Source organism: Stegostoma tigrinum, chromosome 36, assembly GCF_030684315.1.
Source record: "Stegostoma tigrinum isolate sSteTig4 chromosome 36, sSteTig4.hap1, whole genome shotgun sequence".
Taxonomy (NCBI): domain Eukaryota; kingdom Metazoa; phylum Chordata; class Chondrichthyes; order Orectolobiformes; family Stegostomatidae; genus Stegostoma; species Stegostoma tigrinum.
The window spans coordinates 5,104,510-5,124,593 of NC_081389.1; the positions used below are offsets into that span (position 1 = coordinate 5,104,510).

The 20,084-nt window shown below is 44.0% G+C and overlaps 1 protein-coding gene across 7 annotated transcripts in view; it reads left to right on the forward strand.

The window, feature by feature from the left end:
* LOC125446744 (AP-3 complex subunit beta-2) overlaps positions 1–20,084 on the forward strand; it is a 199,705-nt gene that overhangs the window by 68,291 nt on the left and 111,330 nt on the right. For all 7 annotated transcript variants that reach the window (XM_059640069.1, XM_059640072.1, XM_059640070.1 and 4 more), the window contains exons 3-6: positions 1,559–1,633; positions 8,011–8,106; positions 14,798–14,958; positions 16,361–16,427. In XM_059640069.1, coding sequence (XP_059496052.1) covers positions 1,559–1,633; positions 8,011–8,106; positions 14,798–14,958; positions 16,361–16,427 — 399 coding nt within the window. The remainder of the gene's footprint in view (positions 1–1,558; positions 1,634–8,010; positions 8,107–14,797; positions 14,959–16,360; positions 16,428–20,084) is intronic.

A 20,084-nucleotide genomic window follows, 5' to 3' on the forward strand; every position in this document is an offset into this window, starting at 1 on the left:
CAAGAGAGACATGAATAGGAATTTCAATAATGAATCAATGGAAGTAGGGATGGAATTGCAAATTCAACTGATGGTGATATAGAAACAAAGGTTTGGACAGCACACAGGAGGATGTAATTATATAAGTTACAGCTTTTAAATTAAAACGTGAGTATAACAATATACAGTGGGAATATGTTAAAAATATGACAGTGTATGGCATTAAAATGTATGATGAATTACATCTCTACAGGTTGGTTCAGGATCTATGTCTTCTCAGCTCCATCTAAAGGTTATATTGGTATATGATCTCGGCATGCATGACCTTGGGACAGTGATGAGTATTTGCAGAGCGATTGGAATAGAAGATTAAACCAGTCGTGTTACAATTTTACAAGGCCTTAGTGATAGCACATTTGGAGTACTGTGCGCAGTTTTGGTCTCCATGTCAAAGAGATGATGTAAATGCATTGGAGGCAGTACAGCAAGGGTTCATTAGATTAGTGAAAACCAAAAGAACTGCAAATGCTGTAAATCAGAAACAAAAACAGAAGTTTCTGGAAAAGCTCGGCAGATCTGGCAGCATCTGTGAAGAGAAATCAGAGTTAACGTTTCGAGTCTGGTGACCATTTTGGTTTCTGAGGCCAGCTTTACTGGCATCTTGCTGCCAATCCCATGTAAAACCTACACATATCCTTGCCACACTAGTATTGGATGCTTAATAGTCCATGAAAAGAGTCCTGAAGTAATTGCGCCTTTGACTCTTCCATGTACAACACTGTCCATTCTCTCTAAATCCCTGTGTGTTAGCCAGTCCTCTATTCAAGCTAATATATTATTCCCAGTGCGGTAAGTTCTTATCTTGTGGTACCTCACCAAAATCTTCATTGGAAATCCAAATACATCTATGGGTTTCCCTTCATTTACCCTGCATGAAGAACTTAATCCTCAGGTGGGGCAAAAGCCTGAAATGTTGCCTGAAAGGGAAGTGCAATACAAGTCCAAGCATACAGTCAATAAACTGTCTGTTAAGCCCTAGTCATTACCTATCCTACTGTATAGCTTTTATGGATCTCTGAAACATCCTGCAGGCTTAATGGAGCTCTGTTTACCCATGGACCTGTGTTGGTTACCAACCATCAAGTTACATGTCGACTCTCATGTAACTTGGGAATTAATTCTTTGTTCCAATGGCCCACAGGTAGGCATAGGGGAATCTCATGTGGTGAGGAGTTTTTAGGTAATGTTTATTTTGAGTTGCTGCTGCCGACTAATCTTGATGTGTTCCAGTTGTTGATTCATACAGCAATTAAGGTCAGACCAATCCAAACTCTGCTTTTTGATTAAAAGTAGACAATTCAGTGGAAATAAGAAATCAAAACACAAAAGGAAGTCTTTTAGAATGTCCCAAAGCTCTTCACAGCCAATGAGATTTATTTATTGAAGACTGGTCAGTAAGTTGCCAGAGATGGTGACAGTGTTTTTGACCCTAGGCAGTTTGAACAGCTTGGTATAATGCAATTAATAATGCCATCTCAAGAGTGACTGAGAGTTTGTATGTGTTTTATTTCATTTGCAGATGATTGCTAGAGGAAAAAATGCTTCAGAACTCTTCCCTGCAGTGGTGAAGAATGTTGCCTGCAAAAACATTGAGGTATGTGAAATTTCTCGTCTCCTTATGAATGTGCAGTGATTTATAGAATGAGCTTCCTAAAATCATCAGAGCTTTTATTTAATCATTTGTGGAATGTGGGCATCACTGGCAGGCCAGCATTAATTGCCTGTCCCTAGCTGCCCTTGAGAGGGTGGTGGTGAGCTGCCTTCTCAAACTGATGCAGTCCTCCTTCTGGGATTTTGACCCAGCAACAGTGAAGGAACGGCAATATATTTCCAAGTCAGGATGGTGAGGGGATCCTGAAGGTCGTGGTGGTCCCGTGTATCTGCTGCCCTTGTCCTTCTAGGTGGATGTGATTATGGGTTTGAAGGTGCTGTCTGAGGATCTTCGGTGAATTTCTGGAGTACATCTTGTAGACAGTACACATTGCTGCTGCTGAGCATTGATGATGGAGGGAGTGGAGGCTTGTGAATGTAGTGCCAATCAAGCGGGCTGTTTTGTCTGGATGGTGTCAAGTTTCTTGAGTGTTGTCAGGGCTGCACCCATTCAGGCAAGTGGGGAGTATTCCATCACACTCCTGACTTGTGCCTTGTAGATGGTGGACAAGCTTTGAGGAGTCAGGAGGTGAGTTACTTGCTGCAGCATTCCTAGTTTCTGACATGCCCTTGTAGCCACTGTGTTTATGTGGTGAGTCTATTTGAGTTTCTATTCAGGATGTTGATTGTGGGGGCTCAGTGATGGTAACACGTTGAATGCCAAGGAGTGGTGGTTAGATCATAGGATCATAGAATCCCTACAATGTGGAAACAGACCCTTTGGCCCAACAAGCCCAAACCAACTCTCAGAGCATCCCACCCAGATCCATCCGCCCTGTAACCTGCCTAATCTACACATTCCTGAACATAATGGGCAATTTAGCATGGCCAATCCACCTAGACTGCATATCTTTGGACTGTAGAGGAAAACCTGAGCACTGGGAGGAAACCCATGCAAACACGGGGAGAATATGCAAACTCCACACAGCCTGAGGGTGGAATCAAACTCAGGTCACTGGTCTGTGAAGAAGCAGTGCTAACCACTGATCCACCATGTCGTCATGAATAAGATTGTCTCTTATTGGTGATGGTCATAGTGGTGTGAATGTTACTCACCACTTGTCAGCCCAAGCCAGGATATTGTCCAGATCTTGTTGCATTTGGACATGGACTCCTTCTGTATGTGAGGAGTCGTGAATGCTGCTGAACATTGTGCAATGATCAGTGAACTACTTCACTCTGACTTTATGATGGGAAGGTCATTGATGAAGCAGCCGAAAAGGTTGTACCTAGGATGCTACCCTGAGGAACTCCTGCAGAAGTGTCCTGGAGCTGAGATGACTGACCTCCAACAACCATGACCATCTTCCTATGTGTCAGCTATGACTCCAACCTCCAGAGAGTTTGCCCCCTGATGCGCATTGATTCCAGTTTTGTGAGGGCTCCATGATACAACACTCAGTTGAATGCAACCTTGATGTCAAAGACCGTCCCTCTCACCTCACCTCTGGAATTCAGCTCTTTTGCCCATATTTGGACGAAAGCTGTAATGAAGTCAGGACCTGTGTAGCCCTTGTAGAACCCAAACCAGGCATCACTGAGCAGGTTATTGCTGAGCAAGTACTGCTTGATACCACTGTGATCCAAGTGGTTACAATAGGTGAATGTGGGTGGCGCTGGTCAGACCAGTATTTGTTGCCCATCCCTAATTCCCCTTAGACTGAGTAGCACCCATCTTTTTATTTCTTCCTTTGTATATCATCAGTCCTACACTGTTTCTGGGACAAAATCCTAGCACGCCCTCCCTGACCGCACTGTATATCTGTCTACGCTGCATGGACTACTGTGAATCAAGAAAGCTCCTCACCACCTTCTCTTTATGTCCTCTCATAATAGTCATTTCCACCCTGGGAAAATGTCTCTGACTAGCCTCTCTAACATGCCTCTCATCATCTTATAAATCACTATAAAGTCACCTCTCATCCTTCTTTGCTTCAATGAAAAAAGCCCTAGCTCCCTCAACCTTTCCTCATAAGACCTGCCTTCCAGTCCACTCAGCATCCTGATAAATCTCCTCTGCACCCTCTCTAAAGCTTCCACATCTTTCCTGTAATGAGGTGGCTAGAACTGAATACAATATTCCAAATGTGGTCTAACCAGAGTTTTATAGAGCTGCACCGTAACCTTGCGGCTCCTAAACTTAATTCCCCTGCCAATGAAAGACAACACACCTTACGCCTTCTTTATAACCCTATCAACTTAGGTAGCAAGTTTGAGGGATCTATGGATGTGGACCCCAAGATCCCTCTGTTCCTCCACACTACAAAGAATCCTGTCATTAACCCTGTATTCTGCATTCACATTCGACCTTCCAAAATACATCGCTTCACACTTTTCTGGGTTGAATTCCACCTGCCACTTCTTTGCCCAGCTCTCCATCCTGTCATTGTCCCTTTGCAACCTACAACCACCCTCCATACTGTCCACAACTCTACCAACCTTCGTGTCATCGGCAAACTTACTAACCCACCCTTCCACACCCTCATCCAAGTCATTTATAAAGATCACAAAGAGCAGAGGTCCCAGAACAGATCCCTGCAGAACACTACTGGTCACCAAGGTCCAGGCTGAATACTTTCCATCTACTACTGTCCTCTATCTTCTATTGGACAGCCAGTTTTGTATCCAGACAGCCATATTTCCCTGAATCCCATGCCTCCTTACTTTCTGGATGAGCCTACCATGTAGAACCTAATTGAATGCCTTGCTAAAATCCATATACACCACATCCATTGCTGTACCTTCATCACAGAATTCAGTAAGGCTTGTAAGGCATGACCTGCCTGTCACAAAACCATACTGACCATTTCTAATCAAACTGTGCTTTTCCAAATAATCATAAATACTATTTCTCAGAATCCTCTCCAATAATTTGCTCACTTCAGCAGTAAGACTATCTGTAATTTCTAGGATTATCTCTATTCCCTTTCTTGAACAAGGGATTGACATGTACCCCCCTCCAATTTTCTGGTACTACGCCAGTGGACAGTGAGGATGCAAAGATCATTGCCAAAGAAGCAGCAATCTCTTCCCTCGCTTCCCGTAATAACTTTGAGTATATCCCATCTGACCCAGGGGACTTATCTATCCGCATGTTTTTCAAAATTTCTTGCACATGCTCCTTCCTAACATCAACCTGTTCGAGCATATCTCCCTGTTTCATGTTGTCCTCACAACGTCAAGGTCCCTCTCACTGGTCAATACTGAAGCAAAGTTTTCATTAAGGACCTCCCCTATCTCCTTTGACTCCACACACTAGTGCCCTCCACTATCCCTGATTGGCCCTACCCTCACTCTGGCCATCTTCTTGTTCCTCACATAAGGATAGAAAGCCTGCGGGTTTTCCTTGACTCTACCCACTTTTCTCATAGCCCCTTCTAGCTCTCCTAAGTCCATTCTTCAGTTCCTTCCTGGCTACCTTGTAGACGCTAGAGCCCCGTCTGATCCTTGCTTCCTCAACCTTAAGTAAGTTTCCTTTTTTCTCTTGACTAGGTGTTCTATATGTCTTGTCATCCAAGGTTCTTTCACCTTACCATCCTTTCCTTGCCTCAGTGGGACAAACCTATCCAGTACCTGTAGCAACTGCTCCCTAAACAACCTCCACATTTGTATCATGCATTTCCGTAGTTCTTGCCTAATAGCATTGTAATTCCCCCTCCCCCAATTAAATACTTTCCCATACCGTCTGCTCCTATCCCTCTGACTATTGTAAAGGTCAGAGAGTTGTGATCACTTTCACCAAAATGCTCTCCCGCCGAGAGATCAGACACCTGACCTGGTTTGTTGCCAAGCACCAAATCCAATGTGCCTTCCCCTCTAGGGCCTATTTACATATTGACTCAGAAATCCTTCCCGGACACACCCGACAAAATCTGCTCCATTCAAACTATTTGCACTTAGGAGGTTCCAGTCTATATGAGGGAAGTTGAAGACGCCCATGACAACAACCCTATTACTTCTGCACCTTTGCAAAATCTGTCTCCCAATCTGTTCCTCAGTGTCTCTGTTGCTATTGGCGGGGGTGAGGGGAGTTCTACAGAAAACTGTCATTAAAAGGACTGCTCTTTATCTGTTTCTGACTTCTACCCAAACTGACTCAGTTGAGAAACCCTCCTCCACAACCTCCCTTTTGCAGCTGTGATACCATCCCTGATTAGTATAGCCACTCTTTTACCTCCCTCCCTATTTCTTTTGAAACATCTATACCCCAGAACATCCAACAACCCTTCCTGCCCCTGTGTTATCCAAGTATCCATAATGGCCACAACATCGTAGTTCCAAGTGCTGATCCGTGCTCTAAGTTCATCACCCTTATTCCTAACACTTCTTGCATTGAAGTAGACACATTTCAATCCATCGCACTGACTGCCACTTTGCCCTATCAATTGCTTATCTTTCCTAAAGCAGATTCTCTGCTTGCTCTATCTGTCTGCACACCGGCTACCCCATCCTCTGATCTGTGGCTCCAGTTCCCATCCCCCTGCCAAACTAGATTAAACCCTCCTGAAGAGCTCTAACAAACTTTCCAGCCAAGATATTGGTGCCCCTCCAGTTCAGGTACAATCAGTCTTTCCTGTACAGGTCCCACCTTCCCCAGCAGGGAATGATGCACAAACCTATCGCACTCCCTCCCACACCAGCTTTGTAGCCACGTGTTCAGCTGCGCTCTGTCTCTGCCTCACTAGCCTGTGGCACCGGTAGTAATCCTGAGATTACTACTCTACTCGTCTGTGCTTTCAGCTTCCATCCTAACTCCCTGTAATCACTTTTCAGGTCCTCATCCCATTTCCTAGCTATGGCATTGGTAGCAATGTGTTCCATGGCTTCTGGCTGCTCTCCCTCCCCCTTAAGAATCCTGAAGACTTGATTGAGACAACCCTGATCCTGGTACCCGGAGGCAACATACTATCCAGGAGGCTTGCTCAGTACTACAGAACCGCCTGTCTGTTTCCCTAACCAGTGAATCTCCTATCGCTATCATTCACCTATTCTCCCCACCTTCCCTTCTGAGCCACAGAACCAGGCTCAGTGCCAGAGATCTAGCCGCTATGGCTTTCCCCTGGTAAGTTGTCCTCCCCAACAGTATCCAGAGTGGTATACTTATTATTGAGGGGAACAGCCTCAGGGGATCCCTGCCTATTACCTTTCACCCTCCTGACAGTCACCCAGCTACCTTTGTCCTGTATCTTGGGTGTGACCATCTCCTTATAACTTTTCTCCATCACCCCCTCAGCCTCCCGAATGAGATCAGTTTGTGCCAGCTATTCAGAATATATATGAATGAGTTAGATGTGTGAACCAAATGGAAGATCTCCAAGTTTGCAGATGACACAAAGTTGAATTGAAGGGTGAGCTGTGAGAAGGATACAGAGCTGCTTCAGTGTGATATGTACTAGTTAAGTGAGAGGGCTAATGCATGCTGGCTGAAGTATCATGGGAATAAATGTAAGGTTGTCCACTTTGGTAGTAAAGTCAGGAAGGGTATTATTACCTGAATATGGTGTATTGAGAAAGATTGTGGTGTCAGATGGATGTCCTTGTTCAGTAGTCACTGAAAGTAAGAGTGCAGGTGTAATTGGCAGTGAAGAATGCAAATTGTATGTTGGCCTTCAGAGTTTATGCAGGATCCTGGTAAGACAGCAGCTGGAGTATATGTCTGGTTTTGGTTTCCTTACCCGAATAAGGATGTTCCGGCTGTGGAGGGAGTGCAACAAAGGTTTACTGGACTGATTCCTGGGTTGGCCGGATGATGTATGAAGAGAGAATGGATAGATTAGAACTACTGGAGTTTGGAAGAATGAGGGCATTTTCACAGACACTTAGAAAATTCTAATAGGACTAGACAGTGTAAATGCAGAAAGGATGCTCCCAATGACCACTGAGTTCAGAACCAGGGGTCACAGTTTAAGGATACGGGGGAGGCCATTTAGGACTAAGATGATCAGAAATGTCTTTACCCAGAGAGTGGTGACCCTGTTGCATTCCGTCACTAAAAGTGGTTTAGGCCAAAACTTTGAAAGTTTTTAAGAAGGACTTATAGTTCTTGGATCTAAAGGAATCAAAGGATGTAGGGAGAAAGCTGGAACAAGGACCCTTGATTTGGATGATTTTTGTTACTTCATTAAGTCTATATTTTGTTTTCAATATTAGATCTGAGGGCTAACCGCCAACCAGATGCTAGAGTAAAATTGAGCTGTGGGGGATAAATTTAACACCTGTTGAACTTTGTATCTTTTTGTTGTGAATTGAAATCTTTTTGTGATTTCACTGTCTATTCTTTTCATCTCCAATCCCCACCCCCCCATCTCTCTGTCATTGCAGGTGAAGAAGTTGGTTTATGTTTATCTAGTTCGATATGCAGAGGAGCAGCAAGATCTGGCTTTACTTTCCATCAGCACCTTCCAGAGAGGATTAAAGGTCATGATTGCCAATCTTCCAGTTGCTTGTTATTGGATGTTTCTGAGAAACTATCTCCAGACCTGTTGTAGCTGTTTGAAGTTATTTATATTTATTTACTTAATGCAATAATGGTCCAAGTAAGAGTTATTAGCACAACAGAGTGCAGTCACTCTGGAGGAAGATATTGAATCTGGAGTAATCATTGTCAACCCATGTATGGTTTACAGGTAAAGTGGCTTGAACCAATTATCTCCCTTGCCGATGGGGAAATTGCATATGTCTCTTTTTGTCTTTTTCTGTAGCTTGAAAGAGAAGTTTTCCTGTTTCAGACTGCCCTCTATTTCATTGGGGAGGTGATGGCCTTGTGATATTATCAGTAGACTATTAATCTAGACACTCAGCAATATCTGGGGACCTGGTTTGAATCTTGCCATGACAGATGATGGAATTTGTGTTCAATAAAAATCTGAAATAAGGAGTCTAATAATGATCATGAATGGTCAATTTTCAGAAAAACTTATCTGGTTTACTAATGTCCTTTACCTAGTCTGGCCCTCTGGGCAGTTACAGATGGGCAATAAATGCTGGTGATGCTCACATCCCATGCATCAAAATAAAAAAAATGGCAGAATCGGTGTTTAAAATGGAAGAAATGCAGAACAGAAGGAGAAATTATTTAAAGCTCTGACTATGTGAGGAGTAATTACTTCTCCACTTTGGCGCTTAACAGCTTTCAGTGCTCAACATTGAGTTCAACAACTTCAAAACACAAATTTTGTCTTCTGTTTTGATTACCCCCTCCCCCTCATCTCTGTTGCCTTGATTATATAGTTTTGTTCTCAGTGCCTATTTCCTCTTAATAGCAAATACTTCATCCATATGTCTTCTCTGTTACAATTAGCACTCCCTTTACCTCTTGCTCTCAGACGCCTTTTCCATCTGTTCCACTCGCTCCACCTATCTCTTTTGCAAAACATAAAAGCCATCATGTTTTTAGTCCAAGCAGCATCTCAGGAGCACAAAAGCTGACGTTTCGGGCCTAGACCCTTCATCAGAGAGGGGGATGGGGTGAGGGTTCTGGAATAAATAGGGGGAGAGGGGGAGGCGGACCGAAGATGGAGAGAAAAGAAGATAGGTGGAGAGAGTATAGGTGGGGAGGTGGGGGGGGAATAGGTCAGTCCAGGGAAGACGGACAGGTCAAGGAGGTGGGATGAGGTTAGTAGGTAGGAGATGGAGGTGGGAGGAGTCTCCTCCCACTTCCTACAGACTAAGGGGGTGGCCATGGGCACCCGCATGGGCCCCAGCTATGCCTGCCTCTTTGTAGGTTACGTGGAACAGTCCCTCTTCCGCACCTACACAGGCCCCAAACCCCACCTCTTCCTCCGGTACATTGATGACTGTATCGGTGCCGCCTCTTGCTCCCCAGAGGAGCTCGAACAGTTCATCCACTTCACCAACACCTTCCACCCCAACCTTCAGTTCACCTGGGCCATCTCCAGCACATCCCTCACCTTCGTGGACCTCTCAGTCTACATCTCAGGCAACCAGCTTGTAACTGATGTCCACTTCAAGCCCACCGACTCCCACAGCTACCTAGAATACACCTCCTCCCATCCACCCTCCTGCAAAAATTCCATCCCCTATTCCCAATTCCTCCACCTCCGCCGCATCTGCTCCCACGACAAGACATTCCACTCCCGCACATCCCAGATGTCCAAGTTCTTCAAGGACCGCAACTTTCCCCCCACAGTGATCGACAACGCCCTTGACCGCGTCTCCCGCATTTCCCGCAACACATCCCTCACATCCTGCCCCCGCCACAACCGCCAAAAGAGGATCCCCCTCGTTCTCACACACCACCCCACCAACCTCCGGATACAACGCATCATTCTCCGACAGTGCCGCCATCTACAATCCGACCCCACCACCCAAGACGTTTTTCCATCCCCACCCCTGTCTGCTTTCCGGAGAGACTACTCTCTCCGTGACTCCCTTGTTCGCTCCACACTGCCCTCCAACCCCACCACACCCGGCACCTTCCCCTGCAACCGCAGGAAATGCTACACTTGCCCCCACACCTCCTCCCTCACCCGTATCCCAGGCCCCAAGATGACATTCCACATTAAGCAGAGGTTCACCTGCACATCTGCCAATGTGGTATACTGCATCCACTGTACCCGGTGTGGCTTCCTCTACATTGGGGAAACCAAGCGGAGGCTTGGGGACCGCTTTGCAGAACACCTCCGCGCAGTCCGCAACTAACTACTGCACCTCCCAGTCGCAAACCATTTCCACTCCCCCTCCCATTCTTTAGATGACATGTCCATCATGGGCCTCCTGCAGTGCCAGAATGATGCCACCCGAAGGTTGCAGGAACAGCAACTCATATTCCGCCTGGGAACCCTGCAGCCTAATGGTATCAATGTGGACTTCACCAGTTTCAAAATCTCCCCTTCCCCCACAGCATCGCTAAACCAGCCCAGTTCGTCCCCTCCCCCCACTGCACCACACAACCAGCCCAGCTCTTCCCCTCCACCCACTGCATCCCAAAACCAGTCCAACTTGTCTCTGCCTCCCTAACCTGTTCTTCCTCTCACCCATCCCTTCCTCCCACCCCAAGCCGCACCCCCATCTACCTACTAACCTCATCCCACCTCCTTGACCTGGCCGTCTTCCCTGGACTGAATTATCCCCCCCCCACCTCCCCACCTAAACTCTCTCCACCTATCTTCTTTTCTCTCCATCTTCGGTCCGCCTCCCCCTCTCTCCCTATTTATTCCAGAACCCTCACCCCATCCCCCTCTCTGATGAAGGGTCTAGGCCCGAAACGTCAGCTTTTGTGCTCCTGAGATGCTGCTTGGCCTGCTGTGTTCATCCAGCCTCACATTTTATTATCTTGGATTCTCCAGCATCTGCAGTTCCCATTATCTCTGATGTTTTTAGTCCTATTCAGTTCCAAAGAAGAGGCAGTTCAGACTCAAGCATTAATCCTGATATTTCCTCCATGAATGCTGCCAGACCTGCTGAGCATCTTCAGTACTTTCAGTTTACATTTCAGAAGTGATTTCTGGCACCTCATCTCCAGAATGATTTATGAGTTTTCGAGGGACTGTACCACAGATTCACCAATATTGAGAAATCAGTTATGAGTCAGGTTGCCTGGACTAGGCTTGTGCTCCCTTGGAGATTAAAGATAAGGGGTGATGTATTTGGAATGTTCAAAATGATTGAAGCAAATTAATAGGATAGATAATGGTTTTTGAGTTGATGTGGCAAAGAGTAGCAGTACATGTGTGTTGTATCCAGAGCAATGGATAGTCAGGATAGAGGCTTCAACTTTCACATAGCTGTTAGAAATCTCTCGTTCTCTTATGACCTACCATTGGTATGTGTTAGAAGAAATTTCTGGTTGATTGCCAACCCATTCTGAAGAAGAATCATATTGGATTCAAAATGTTAACTTTGTTTAGTTTTCTACAAAGAAAGGACTTGCTGAGTTTCTCTGACACTTTCTGCTTTTATTGTTAACAATCAACCTGTCTGGCCGTATTATGAACACACCTTTGTTGAGGATCAAGTCTTTCAGTGGGACTTGAAGAGAGCATTGACAGACAGAAACTCTTTCCTCTGGAAGGTGGGGAATGGGAAGTCCACAAACAGGAAACCTTAAAATTGTAGTTCATCTGTCCACGGATGATGCTAGGTGCATTAGCCATGGGACATACGGAGTTACAGAGATAGGGTAAGGGGTTGGTTCTGGATGGGATGCTGTTTTTAGGGTTGATATTGACTCAATGGGCTGACTGGCCTACTTCCATGCTGTAGGGATTCTATGATATTCAAAGCACCTCTTCATTTAGAAGGTGGTAGAAATCTGGAATTCTCTTCTCCCAGCTACCAATTCAACTGAGTCAATTGAGGCTGTGACAAAAACAAAAATAGTTGGAAAAGCTCAGCAGGTCTGGCAGCATCTGTGAAGAGAAATCAGAATTAACATTTTGGGTCCGATGACCGTTCCTCAGAACTAATTTCTGTTTTTGTTTCTGAGTTGCATAGCATCCATAGTTCTTTCAGTTTCAATTAAATCTGTGGTGCTGATTTGAAAATGATGATTCCATTGCTGACTTGGAGTCACTGCTGATCTGTCCATTTCTTATTGTCACACACAATATGCCCTCTAGTTTTGGACTCCCCACCCCTAGGGAAAAGACTTTGGCTATTCACCCTATCCATGCTGATCATGATTCGATAAACATTTATCAGGTCACCCCTCAGTGCCAAATGCCCCAGGGAAAATAGCCCCCGCCTATTCAGCCTCTCCCTATAGCTCAAACCGTCCAATCCTGGCAACATCCTTGTAAATCTTTCCTGAACGCTTTCAACTATCACAACATTCTTCCTTTAGCAGGGAGTTCAGAATTGCACGCAATATTCTAAAAGCGGCCTAATCAATATCTACTACAGCTGCAACATGCCCTCCCAACTCCTTTTACTCAATGCACTGACCAATAAAGGCAAGCACACCAAATGGCTTTTTCACTTATCTGACTGCAAATCCACTTACAAGGAACTGTGAACTTGTACTCCAAAGTCTGTTTGTTTAGCAACACTCCCTAGGCCCTCACGATTCAGTACTGCCCTGATTTGCCTTTCCAAAATGCAATACCTCATATTTATCTAAATTAAACTCCATGTGCCACTCCTCAGCCCATTGGCCCACCTGATGAAGATCCTGTTGTACTCTGAGGTAACTTTCTTCACTATCTATTACACCTCCAAGTTTGGTGTCATCTACAAACTTATTAACCATACCTGCTATGTTCACATCCAAATCATTCTTATAGATGACAAAAAGCATTGGACCCAGCACTGACCGTTGTGGCATACTGCTGGTCGCAGGTCTCCAGTCTGAAAAAGAACCTTCCACAACCACCCTAAATCTTCTACTTTTGAGCCAGTTCTGCATCCAAATGGCTAATTCTTGCTAACCAGTCTACTGTGAGGAACCTTGTCAAATGTCTTGCTGAAGTCCATGTAGATCACACCCACGACTCTGTCCTCATCAGTCCACTTCATTACTTCTTCAAAAGACTCAATCAAGTTAGTGAGACACATTTTCCCATGCACAAAGCCATGTTGACTGTCCCTAATTAATCCTTACCTTTCCAAATAATGTAAACCCTGTCCCTCAGGATTCCCTCCACCACAACTTACCCGTCACTGATGTCAGCCTCATTGGTTGAGAGTTCCCTGGCTTTTCCTTGCCACCTTTTCAAAAGTGGCAACACACCACAACCTCCATTCTTCCGGCACCTCACCTGTGGCTATCGATGATATAAATATCTCAGCAATGGCCTCAGCAATCACTTCCCTAGCTTCCCACAGAGTTGTAGGGTACATTTGATCAGGTGCTGGGGATTTAGCCAGCTTTATGCATTTGAATATGTCCAGCACCACCTCGTCTGTAATATGGACATTTTTCAAGATGTCACTATTTATTTCCCCATGTTCTATATCTTCCATACTGTCCACAGTAAACACTGATGCAAAATACTCATTTAGCCTTTCCCCTATCTCCTGCGGTTCCATGCATAGGCGGCCTTGCTGATCTTTAAGGGGCCCTCTTCTCTTCCTAATTACCCTTTTGTCCTTAATGTATATGTAGAATCCCTTTGGATTCTCCTTAATCCTACTTGCCAAAGCTATCTCTTGGTCCCTTTTCTCCCTCCTGATTTCCCTCTTAAGTATACTCTTACTGCCTATACCTGACATATACTTCCTTCTTATTCTTGACCAGAACCTCAATTTCTTCAGTCATCCAATGTTTCCTATACCTACCAGCCTTGCCTTTCACCTTAACAGGAACATACTATCTCTGGACTCTGGTTATCTCATTTTTGAAGGCTCCCCATTTTCCAACCATCCCTTTACCTTCAAACGTCCGCTCCCAATCTACTTTTGAAAATATTTGCCTAATAATGTCAAAATTGGCCTTCCTTCAAATCAGAGCTTTAACTTCTAGATCCAGTCTAACCTTTTCCATCACTGTTTCAAAACTAACAGAATGATGGTGTTTATCCCCAAAGTGCACCTCCACAGACATCTCAGTCACCTGCCCTGCCTTATTTCCCAACAGTAGGTCAAATTTTGCCCCTTCCCTAAGTGCATCCACATATTGAATCAGAAAATTTTCTTGTCCACACTTAACAAATTCCTCTCCATCCAAGTCCTTAACACCGTTGCCAGTCCCAGTCTACTTTTGGAAAGTTAAAATCCCCTACCATAACCAGCCTGTTATTCTTACAGATAACTGAGATCTGCTTACAAGTTTGTTTCTCCACTTCCCACTGCCTATTGGGTAGTCCACAGTACAATCCCTTTCTTGTTTCTCATAAATGTCATATTTCAAAGGGAACAATAGTTTATACTGGATGAGAAATGGGTCTGATTGGTCAGCAGTTCAAATCTGCATGATTGTAGCATTGTCCTGAAAAATGCACCAGGACCAATTGTACTCAAAGCTTTTCTTTAATTCAAAAATGCACAATACCCATGGATATACCTTTTGACTGCAGAGAACAGATTCTTGCATATGCGTATGTGTAGCTTCCAGCAAGTGTACGTGACCCTCATTGTGAGCTGGACTGATAATTTTAAATTGGTAGTGAGTGTAATTCTTAACACAGTGACTTGTTTCTCCTACTTCCAGGACCCAAACCAGCTGATTCGAGCCAGTGCCCTCCGTGTTCTGTCCAGCATCCGCGTCACAATTATCGTCCCCATTATGATGTTGGCAATAAAAGAGGCTGCATCTGACATGTCTCCTTATGTCAGGAAGACAGCTGCCCATGCCATTCCCAAACTGTACAGGTAAAACTTCCCATGATTTCTCGTGTTGCCAGGAAGTGGGAACTCCTGGAAATTTTGTTGTTTCTTATATTAAACTTCTTAATAGACATGAAAACGTGAACTATTATAAATGTTAGGGTTCTTGCAAACACACTAGCAATGGAGAGTAATATGTTTTGAAGGAATGCCTTTTGTACTGTATCATTTCTGTGGTTTATGGAATGGGTCCAGGTATAACTGCACTAACTGAAGACTACTGTGAATGTTCAAAGACTTAAATTTCATCAAGAAGAAAATAATTTGCATGACAACAATGAGTCCAAGAAAGAGTTATTAACACAACAGAGTGTAGTCACACTGGTAGACCATATTGACTCTGGAGTATTCATTGTGTAATTAGTGTGTACATGGTTTTAGGTAAAGTGGCTTGAACCAATTTATCTCCCTTGCCGATGGGGAAATTGCATATGTCATTCTTTGTCTTTTTCTGTAGCTTGAAAGAGAAGCTTTCCTATTTCAGACTGCCCTGTATTTCACTGGGGAGGTGATAGCATTGTGATATTCTATTAGTACTTGACAATTAATCCAGAAACTCAGCTAAAGTCTGGTGACCTAGGTTCGAATCCTGCCATGGCAGATGGTGGAATTTGAATTCAATAAAAACCTGGTATTAAGAGTCTATGAATTTTCTGTAAATGTTCAAAGACTTAAATTTCACCAAGAAGAAAATACTTTACATGACTACATTGTGGGGGTTCTTTCGTGACCTCAAGATATTCCAAAGCGCTTTATTGAGAATGAAATACTTTTGAAGCATTGCTCCATTCTTAATGTAGGAAACAGAATAAGTCAATTTGTTCGCAACATGCTTCTGTGGACAGCAGTGGAATAAATAATTTTGAAAGGACCATGCTAAAGAATTCAATACTATAATGTAAAATATGGCTGACATGATATATTCCTACAATAGTTACTTGGTGCTTTCATCCATGATTTACAAAATCAATAATCATTTTTAGAATGAGCTAGATTGATTCTTATTCTTTGATATCACATGCTGGTTTATAGTTTAGCAATCGCCATGCAGATGTGCAAATTTGTAATGCTATCACATCAATAGAATGAGGTTTGAAATTTTGGGAAGATATGGAAAGATATGGAAATCTGGATGTATTTCAGCATTTGTTAACATTTGTCAATGGATCAGGACCTTTCATTCCCATCAGTGAAGCTTTTTTCTTTACGTAGGCAGTTCCATTTTTCTTTCCCTTATTCTTTCATGAAATGTGAACAATGAAGGGAAGGGCAGCACTTATTGTTCACCCCAATTTCTCTTGAATTAAGTGACTTGCTAGGCTATAGGATTATCTTTGCTCAATATTGCATTGACCCTGACTTCATGCTCTCTGCTGTCTTGTTACAGTTTGGACCAAGATCAGAAAGACCAGTTAATCGAGGTGATTGAGAAGCTGCTGGCTGATAAAACCACTGTAAGGAATCAATGCTGAGAAGTTCAGATCCTCGTGGAAGGCCAGGAATCTGGTTGTGCTTGTCTATTTATAACTGAACTTAACATCCATCTTTTCAACAGAACATAAAAGTTTCATAGTCTTCTATAACATTCACTCTATTGACATATGGAGTTAATTCCTGTGTAACATTCTACATACTGAATTCAATTTAATAATAAGTTGCTTAAGGCAGGATTTTGGAATCAGTTCAAAGAAAGTTCATTTTGTTGATTCCTGGGATGAAAGTATTTTGTCTTATGAGGAAAGATTTAGTAAGTTGGAACCGTACACACTGGAGTTCAGAAGAATGACAGGTGATATTATTGAAAAGCATAAAATTCTGACTGGACATAACAGGTTAGATGCTTATACTATGTTTCTCTCTTGAGGGGAATCTAAAATGCAGGCAAGTGGGGGAGGGGCGGTCATTATTCCAGAATTTTGGGTCTTGCATTTCAATAAATATGAATTTCTTCGCTCAAAGGTTTATTAGTTTTGAAAATTCTTCCACTGAGCAGTGGACGTTGAGACATTGTAAATATTCAAGGCTGAGTTAGACAATTTTTGTTCATAAAAAGGAGTTGAGTGTTACAGAGGGCAGGCAGGAAAGTGGAATTGAGCTCACAGTCAGATAAACTATGTTTTTATCGAAAATGGCAAACAGACCTGAGAGCCATATGACCTAATCCTGCTCCTAATTTTGTATATTTATTTATTGAATGGTTTCTACCACCTAATTTTGTGATCTTTCCTTATTGCTAAGTGCAATCATCCTAAGAAAGAACAGCAGGCCAAGCAGCATCAGAGAAGCAGGAAAGCTGACATTTCGGGTCGGGACCCTTCTTTAGAAATGGGGGAGGGGAAGGGGGCTCTGAAATAAACAGAGAGGGGGGCCAATGATAACAGATAGATAGTGGAGTGGGTAGGGTGGGAGAGAAGATGGACAGGTCAAGGAGGTGGGGATGAATCTAGTAAAGGTGAGTGTAGGTATGTAGTGGTGGGGATTGGTCAGTGAGGTGAGAGGAGCAGGTAGGTGGGAGGGAAGACAAACAGGTCAATGAAGCCAGGATGACAGGAGGGGGCTGGTCTTGGGATGAGGTTGGCGGTGGGGAGATTTTGAAGTTAGTAAAATCCACATTGAGACCATTGGACTGTAAGCTTCCAAGGCAGAATATGAGGTGCTGTTCCTCCAGTTTCCGGATGGCATCGTTGTGACACTGGTGGAGCTCAGGATGGACATGTCGCCCAGGGAATAGAAGGGGAAGTTGAAGTGGTTTGTGACTGGGAGGTGTTGTTTGACATGAACTGAGCATAGATGTTCTACAAAGCGGTCTCTGAGCCTCCGCGTGATCTCACCGATGTAGAGGAGGCCACATCGGGAACAGTGGATAAAATAGACCACATTAGCGGATGTGCAGCTGAACATCTGTTCGATGTAGAAGGTTATTTTTGGGCCTGGGATGGAGGTGAGGGGAGGGGGAGGTGTAGGGGCAGGTGTAGCACTTCCTGCAGTTGCAGGGAAATGTGCTGGTGGTAGTGGGGTTAGTGGGGAGTGTGGAGCAGATGGGGGAGTCACGGAGAGAGGGGTCCCTCCAGAAGGCAGATAAGGATGGGAAGGGGAATATATCCTTTGTAGTGGGATCACATTGCAGGTGGTGGAAGTGGCGGAGAATGATGCGTTGAATCAGGAGGTTAATGGGGTGATACGTGAGGACAAGGGGAATTCTGTCTGAGAGGGGCTGTGAGGGCAGAGGCATGGGAAATGCAAGGTATTCTTGCCGGACCGTGAGAGGAGGTGTAGTCTAGTTAGCTGTGGGAGTTGGTAGGCTCGAAATAAATATCAGTTTCGAGGTGGTCACCAGAGATGGAGACAGAGAGGTCCAGAAAGGAAAGAGAGGTATCAGAGATGATCCAGGTGAACTTGAGGTTGGGGTGGAAGGTGTTAGTAAAGCTGACAAACTGTTTGAGCTCCTTGTGGGAGCGTGAGGCGGCGCTGATACGGTCATCAATGTAGCAGAGGAAGAGTGGGGGATAGTGCTAGTTTAGATGTGGAAGAAGTACTGTTCCACGTATCCTACAAAGAGACAGACATAACTTGGGCCACCTCACTGAGCAAACCCACCACTACATACCTACAGACACCTTTTACTAGCTACATCCCCGCTTCCTTGACCTATCCATCTTCTCTCCCACCCTATCTGCTCCACTATCTATTTGCTATCACCGAACCCTGCCATTTATTTCAGAGCCCCCTTTCCCTCCCACATTTCTGAAGAAGGGCCCCAACCCGAAATGTCAGCTTTCCTGCTCTTCTGATGCTGCCTGGCCTGCTGTGTTCCTCCAGCTCCACACTGTTATCTCAGACTCCAGCATCAACAGTTCTTACTATCTTTAATGACAAGTAATAGCTATGCATTAAAGTAGCAATCCAGAGAACTAGAGGCCAGTTCTTATGGCAGGCTGAAAATTTGAAGTTGGTTTTAAAACAATATTCTGGAAGTAATAAGCAATTGTTAGTTTTAAAACAAAGGCTGGATTCTGTTGCTAAAAGCTCCAACTGGTTTCCTCCAACCCCTGATACCATTTACGCTAAAAATGTCATATTCACATGGTCTGGGCTATATGTAATGCAAGCGCCATAGCAACATGGTTGACATGGTAACTACCCTCAACATGATCTCTGCAGACCACTCATCTGAATAGATCTTCAGTGAAATAGGGATGAGCAATAAATGCCAGTCATCTGCAAAAATTTGAATAAGTCTGAGGTTATCCATTTTGATCAGAGTAATAGAAACGCAACTTATCTAAATGTGGAGAAACTTGAGAATACTTTGGTGTAGAGGGATCCAGGTGCCTTTGTGCATGAATGGCAGGAAACTAGTTTGCAAGGATTTGCCATATGAAGAGATATTGAGCGGTTTCAGCCTATATTGTGGAGCTTAGAAGAATGAAAGGAGATCTCTTTGAAGTTAATAAGATGCTAAAAGGGATTGACAATGCAAATGTAGAGCAATGTAAATGACTAAATGTAGAGCAGATGTTTACTCATGCAGGAAATCTAGAATGAGAAGTCATAGTTTTAGGATAAGGGATTGCAGATTTAAAACAGATAAAGAGAAATTACTTTTCTCAAGGGATACTGAAAGGTCAGATCTGCTATTTAAGAGAGACCCTGTTGAAGATGAGCAGTCAGTAAGCTTTGATAAAAGACAACTGCATCTAAGGAAGAATGTGTTGGCCTTGGAAGGGACCAGAGGACGTTTACAAGAATAATTCTGAAGATTAAGATCTTGTCGTAGAGGAGTGGTTGAAAACGCTGGGTCTGCCCTATGATGAGGGGAGAATCTGTTTGAAAATCTCAGAATACTGAGAGGCCTGTGGATGTAGGGAAAATATTTCCACTAGTAGGAGAGATTAGGACCCTAGGGCACAATTTCAGAGTGAAGGGGCAACCCTTTGGAACTGAAATGAGGAGGAATATCTTCAGCTAGAGGATAGTGAATCTGTTAAATTCATTCTTGCTGAAGGCTGTGGAGGCCAGGCATTGGACAGAGACAGATAATTTCTTGATTGTTAAGGGGATCGAGGGTTATGGGGAGAAGCTAGAAGAATTGAGTTTAGAACCATATTAGC